Source organism: Phodopus roborovskii, unplaced genomic scaffold, assembly GCF_943737965.1.
Source record: "Phodopus roborovskii unplaced genomic scaffold, PHOROB, whole genome shotgun sequence".
NCBI classification, from domain to species: domain Eukaryota; kingdom Metazoa; phylum Chordata; class Mammalia; order Rodentia; family Cricetidae; genus Phodopus; species Phodopus roborovskii.
The window spans coordinates 13808507-13815668 of NW_026126636.1; the positions used below are offsets into that span (position 1 = coordinate 13808507).

General features: G+C 42.7%; 2 protein-coding genes across 2 annotated transcripts; one reads left to right on the forward strand and one right to left on the reverse strand.

The window, feature by feature from the left end:
* The first annotated feature begins 302 nt into the window (after window positions 1-302).
* LOC127238993 (olfactory receptor 5) lies at window positions 303-1241 on the forward strand. The gene has a single exon (XM_051207792.1). It carries the CDS (start codon window positions 303-305, stop codon window positions 1239-1241), a length of 939 nt encoding a protein of 312 aa, XP_051063749.1.
* Window positions 1242-4713: 3472 nt separating this feature from the next.
* On the reverse strand, window positions 4714-5655 carry LOC127238990 (olfactory receptor 5). The gene has a single exon (XM_051207789.1). The coding sequence runs from the start codon at window positions 5653-5655 to the stop codon at window positions 4714-4716; it is 942 nt and encodes a 313-aa protein (XP_051063746.1).
* Window positions 5656-7162: the final 1507 nt, after the last annotated feature.

Consider the following 7162-nt stretch of genomic DNA (forward strand, 5'->3'; position numbering starts at 1 on the left):
TTTTTATTTAGAAAATCAACTTACCACCCACTGATTCATTTGCTTGATTATAATATATGCTCAGGAATACCATACATGATTATCCCAACTTTTGGGTGCTCTGTGTGGTCACAGATTCAGTGAGATACCATGCTTACACATGCCCCATAAATCTTCTGTGCCTTTCTCCATAACAACCCCAACGTATGTCAGACTACCAAACATGTAGGGGATCTCTAAACACTCTGAACATCATCCCTGTTCGTTAATAACTATGTATCACCAGGGATGGAATGTCAACAATTTTCTTTGTTTATCTACAGATGGAGAGATCTCCGGAGTTGGTTAACATGACCAGGGTTCAGCAGTTCATCTTGCTGGGCTTGTCCACTAGGCTGGATGTAAGGGAAGCTCTATTTGCTGTCTTTCTTACTCTCTACCTGCTGACACTCCTAGAGAACACACTCATTATCTACCTCATCTGCAGTCACAGTGAGCTCCACAAGCCCATGTACTTCTTCCTGGGCAACCTCAGCTGCCTGGAGATGTGCTATGTGTCAGTCACCATGCCCAGCTTGCTCATGGGACTGTGGAATGGATTCTATCATATTTCCTTCATCGCCTGCATGACTCAACTCTTCTTCTTCATTGTTCTTGTAGGCACAGAGTGTATCCTTCTGGCCTCCATGGCTTATGACCGCTATGTAGCCATCTGTCACCCATTACACTACCCAATACTCATGAGGCCCCAGGTCTGTATGGGCTTAGTCTTGTCTTCATGGCTGGGTGGGCTACTGGTCTCTATGGTCAAGACCACATGCATTGCCACACTGTCCTACTGTGGCCCCAATGTCCTCAACCATTTCTTCTGTGATGTGTCCCCATTGCTCAACCTGTCATGTACCCATGTTGCCCTCACAGAACTGGTAGATTTCATCTCAGCTATTGTCATCCTCTGGGGTTGCTTCCTCATGACTATGGCCTCCTATGTGGCTATTGGTAGGACAGTTTTGTGCATGCCTTCTACCACTGCCCGCTACAAGGCCTTCTCTACATGTGCCTCCCACCTGGTAGTAGTAGGCATTTTCTACTCAGCCACTATCTTCATCTATGCCCGTCCCAAACGCATAGATGCCATGGATCTCAACAAGATGCTGTCTGTCATATACACAGTGGTCACTCCCATGTGCAACCCAGTCATCTACTGTCTGAGGAACAAGGAGGTCCAAGTAGCTTTCTACAGAACCATGCACTGGTCCTGAGGTTTACCAGATGACTGAGGCCTGGGAGAGAGACTTTAAATTACCAATATTTATTTTTAATTAAAATGTAAATCAGATAGCACAAATTATACCTTTAAACACATACAATGCAGTGTTTTCTTCTTAGCTTGCTTGCAATCATATAATTACCACCACTGTCAAATCCAGAACATTTTATTTGCCCTAAAGCTAAACCTAGGCATGTTATAAATCATGCCTAATGCCAACCACTTGCTACTCCACACCCCAATAAGCCTGTATTCTGTTTTTGTAGACTCAGCAATTCTGGATTTTTATGGTAAGGGGGTTATGTCATATGTGGCTATTGTGACTGATATATTTAAAAGTAGTATACATCACCTCATTAGTTAGTATTTTATTTCCATTTGTACCCAAATGATATTATGTTGTATTGACTCTAGAGTAGCATATGCTCTTAACTGCTGAAACATCACTCCAGACTCTAGAGTAGCATATGCTCTTAACTGCTGAAACATCACTCCAGACTCTAGAGTGGCATTTTAAGTGAAGTTTTTAAGTTGGACAAACTTGGGGAAAATTGGTTTACTTGAAATAACAATAATAGTCCCTCTGTTGCCTATTTCTAAAAATCTAAAGAGACGCCCACAGATGTCTGCCAAGTTTGGCATAGGCCATTTCGAGTATGTACACAATCAAACTCCAAAGGTGAATGAGAACGTGTTCAAAACAAATTTGGGTATTAACCAAATAGTCAGGATACCTTCTGAGGAATGTTTGATTATATGCATGAAAAATTAGAAACTCTATGGATTCTGTATTGACATCAAATGTAAGCAACTTTTATCCAGGAAATAACACATAATACAGGTATCCACTCAGCTGTGAAAAAATTCATAAGGGTCTATTCTTTTGGTGAAAACAATTCTATTCAAAATACTAAGTTCAGAGATGGAGGCAGGAGGATTAGGAGTTCAAGGTCATCCTTAACTACACAGAGAGTTTGAGGCCAGCATATAATACACGAGGTCCTGTCTCAATACACTAAGAAACAAGAAGCAAGTTCAACTGCGTACAGAATACTCACACAATGGAATGCTATGTCATAATGGAATAATGTGTCATTAAATGAGTTGTTCATGTTGGGTGAAATAAATGTCTGTCATAATGGAATACTACGTCATTAAATGAGTTTTTATTTGTGTTGGGTGAAATAGGTGTCAGTCACGGCACTGGGGAGATGGTTTAGTTGATGCAATACTTGCCCTGCAAGAGTGAGATCTTGAATTCCATCATCTTCAGCAAGAATAGTGGGATGGGAACAATGTATCGCCCAAATGAAGGACTTTGAAAATTGGTGACTTTTAAGTCAGCCTAAGAGCCAGCTAGGATAAGAGGTTTACTTCATTTTTCCCTCAGTTAACGCCATTTAATATTCTCATAAACATAGTTAGAGCGCACCCACTTCTCCTGAGTGACTGTTAGCATAAACTACCATTTAAAAAAATATCCCAAATCGTCCAGAATGATGAGCAAGTTATTTCATGAAATAAATTTATTTTCGCTTTCCTTTTCCTTGAGAGAACATTTCACTATGTAGCTCTGGCTAGCCGGGAACTTGCAATGTGGACCAGACAGACTGGTCTAGAACTCACAGAGAACTGCCTCCAGAGTGCTGATATCAAAGGCATCAGCTACCACATCTACCTCATTTTCTCTTTTTAATAATTTACTAAATGCTATTACAAAGATAACACAAATTTAATGCAAAATGGTAAGCATATAAAATAGAAAACATGAGTTTTCTATGGTCCTGTTCATTAACTGAAAATTTCTAGCAACTGTTAACTATACCATGTATCCCTTCAGAATTCTTTTTAGATGCATATTGGTTGTAAATAATTGCCACCCATCATTATCATTGCCATTATTTTCTGATAAGACTGACACAGTCATGTAATTGTATATTTTCCACACAATCATCTACCAGGTTATCTCCCCCATGTCAGTAACCACAGATTCAGTTTAATCTTTGACATATATATATATATAAAACAAAAATATATGTTTTAAATGTAAATGATCTTCAACCGGATCTATGAGACATTTCCAATCATTTCAAATATTTATTTACATAATGTTTGTTCAAAATGTCACAATTTGCAGTAACCATTCTTGTACACATGTTTTGTTCACTATTTGTACATACAGACATATGATGTAGCAGATGTGTATTATATTAGGACACAAAGAATAAATGATAATCTTCTCTCAAGTTTGTATTTAAAAGATAGGGTGGTAATGGTGCATGCCTTTAATACCAGCACTTGGGAGGCAGAGGCAGGCAGATCTCTGTGAATTAGAGGCAAGCCTGGTCTACAAGGCAAGTTCCGGGACAGGCTCCAAAGTTACAGAGAAACCCTGTTTTAAAAAAACAGAGAGAGAGAAAGACAAGATGCCCATCTTTCTAGTGTTTACTGAGTTGTTTCTTTGTCAATATTCCAGTTCACAACTATTTCCATTTGGGTGTTTTTGAGGGGAGGTATTCCAATCCTTCCTCTTTCCTCTTTCCTCTTCCCTCCCTCCCTCCCTATGCTAGCTAGTTTTATGCCAACTTGACCCAAGCTATAGTCGTCTAAGGAGTGAACTTCGATTGAGAAAAATGCCTCCATAAGATCATGCTGTAGGCAAACCTATAGGAAATTTTCTTAATTGGTGACTGATGGGTGAGGACACAGGTCCTGTAGGTGGTGCCATCCCAGGGCTGGTATTTCTGGGTTCCATGAGAAAGCAGGCTTGTGAAGTAAGCCAGTAAGCATCACCCCTCCATGGCCTCTGCATCAGTTCCTGCCTCCAGCTTCCCGCCATGTTTGAGTTCCTGTCCTGACTTCCATTAATGAGGAACAGTGATGAGGGGGTGTAAGCTTAATAAACCATTTCCTCCCCAAGTTTATTTGGCCATGCTGTTTCCTCACAGCAACAGGAACCTTTTTAATTAGACTTTTTGCCTTGTGCATCGTGATATATGCATGCCACCATGCACACTCGAACATCAAAGGACAGCCTGTGGGTGTCAGTTTGCTCCCCCTACAATGTGAGACCCAGGGAGTAGGGTAATCAGGCTTGAGAGCAATTGTCTAGTCACTGAGCCATCTTGTCAGTGCCTGTAATATTCCTATTTTTCATATTGATTTTACAGTCTCTTTAGGCTGGGTATGATGGGGAATTCCTTTAATCCCAGCACTCAGGAGGCAGAGGCAGGTGGATCTCTGTGAGTTCTAGGCCAGCCTGTTTGTTCTATAGAGTGAGTTCTGGGACAGCCAAAGATACACAAAGAAACCCTGCCTCAAAAAAGAAAAGAAAAGAAGTCTCTTTGTACAGTGTTCGAGAAACTTCTGCCATGTTCCTCTGTACCTTTGAAATTTCTTTGTGTGTATTTGGCCATGGTTTTCTTTCAGATCAGGATAGGGAGGACATCAGCTCTGTTGGGAATCTAGCATACATGGAGGGTTTTCTTCAGCACCAAATGCACCTCCCTGTTCCTCAAGCAGTAGATGACTGGGCTGCACATGGGAGTAGCCACTGTGTAGATGACAGACAGCACCTTGTTGAGGTCTGTGGGTTTGATACTTCTGGGCCTGGAATACATGAAGAGGACCACAGAGTAGAAAATGCCCATCACAAGGAGGTGGGAGGCACAGGTGGAGAGCGCTTTGCGGCTCGCAGCAGCTGAAGGCACCCGGACGAGCACCCTGCCGATAGCCACATAAGAGGCCAGAGCAACTAGCAAAGACCCACAGAAGATGACGATGGCTGAAACGAAGTCGACCAGCTCTGTGAGGACCACGTGGGTGCAGGACAGGTTGAGCAGAGGAGAGACATCACAGAAGAAGTGGTTGAGAACGTTGGGGCCGCAGTAGGACAGACTCGCAATGCAAGTGGTCTTGATCCCAGAGACCAGCAGTCCACCCACCCAGGAGGACAATGCCAACCCCCAGCAGACCTGTGACCTCATGAGCAGTGGGTAGTGCAGTGGACGGCAGATGGCTACATAGCGGTCATAAGCCATGGAGGCCAGCAGGGAGCACTTGGTACCAATGAAAGAAACGAATAAAAACAACTGAGCCATGCAGGACGTGAAGGACACGTGGCAAGGGCTAGACCTCAGGCCCATGAGCAAGCTGGGCATGGTGACTGACACATAGCACATCTCCAGGCAGCTGAGGTTGCCCAGGAAGAAGTACATGGGTTTGTGGTGTAACTCGTGGTGGCTGCAGATGAGGTAGATAACTAGCATGTTTTCTAAGAGGATCAGCAGATAGAGGGCCAGAAAAATAACAAACAGACTGTCCCTGATGTCCTTCCTGGTAGAGAAACCCAGAAGAATAAACTCCTGATCAGTGGACCTATTAGTCAGCTGCAGTGATCTCTCCATCTAAGTGAAGAAAAAAAAGGGTTCATAAAGACCTTGGTCTGTCCTGGAGTGTAGAGCTGAATCAACTTAGCAAAGGGTTGATCTGTGACAGGCTGAGCAACGAGGGGAAACTGGAAAACTACAAAACCATAAATGGAAAATTGACACACACAGGAAATTCCTGAGCCTGCAGTTTTAAGCAAGACATCCAACCTTTCTGATTTTCCATCACTGTATTGTTAAAACAGAGGTGAGGGGCTGGAGGGATGGCTCTTCAGTTAAGAGCCTGGCTGCTCTTGCAGAGGACCTGGGTTTGATGGCAGCTCACGACCATCTGTAACTCCAATTCTAGGTGATACAAACATTTTTATCCATTGAACTATCTCCTCTGTGCCCACAAGTATTTTTAGAGGAAAGAAACTAGGCATATTGAACATGATTTATGGTCTGCAGAGTATTCTAAACAAAGATCAGGTTTGTTTTTACTACTTTAGATATATAGGCATTGAGCCAACCATGCATACATGTGACTATACTGGAGCTCATGAATAGTAAGTAACTTGTTCAAGGAATCATGACAGATCCTGTCCCGTGCTAACACTATGAGATTCAGTGTCAAGCATGGACAGTACAGTGTTTCAGCCCATTCAGCAGCAAATATCTAGCTTATAATCTGTACCAGGCACATGAAATAAAATAGTTTTTAAAATGTTTGCTTGCAACTTTTTGAAGTTTTTATATTCTAATTATGAGACACAAAAACTCAAATAAAAGGTCAAATGTAAAAATGAGATGGTAGGCACTGGGGATAGTCACACAACTGTAACTCCTGCACTGGCCTTGGGGAGGGATTGAGTGGGTCCCTGGACTTTGTTGGCCAGATAGCTTAGCCAAACTGATAACCCACAGGCCAGTGAGAGACCCTGTCTCTAATATCGACCTACATGAATCACACATTCACACATACATGCACACACACTCATACACACACACACACACACACACACACTCCTGCAATACAGATGTCCCATTCAGGACTGAACACTGAACAGTCATTTACCCTCAGCTTCTGGGCCAGTTAAGAGTTTCTGTATTAACTAGCACCAATGTCAAAAGAAGAAACTTCCTTCTCTGGCCAGAGAAGTCACACACAACATCACAAAAATACTGTGGAGAGAGACTGTTGGGCCTGGAGGATGGGAAGGAGCCCTATGAGACCCTGTCTGCAGCAGGATAATGACACCCCAAACACACAGCTGTGGCTACCTATGCAGACGGGACTACCCGGAAGTAGGAAAGACGTGGCTGGGAAGGAGAAATGGGTAGTCAAGATAGTGAGGCGGACGAGGGAGAGCAACTGAGGTGAACCTGTTCATCCCGCATTGTATACCTGCACGAAACCATCAAAATTCAGAGAATTTGTGCGTGACGAAAATCTCTAAAATTTTAGAAAACAGTGCAGAAGCATGTCTTTGTGGCCTTTGCTGTACATAAAACAACAACCACCAAAGGACAAGCATCTGTCTCG

Coding starts and splice junctions, on each gene's coding strand:
- LOC127238990 (XM_051207789.1), bottom strand. CDS start 5,655: ATGGAGAGATCACTGCAGCTGACTAATAGGTCCACTGATCAGGAGTTT.
- LOC127238993 (XM_051207792.1), top strand. CDS start 303: ATGGAGAGATCTCCGGAGTTGGTTAACATGACCAGGGTTCAGCAGTTC.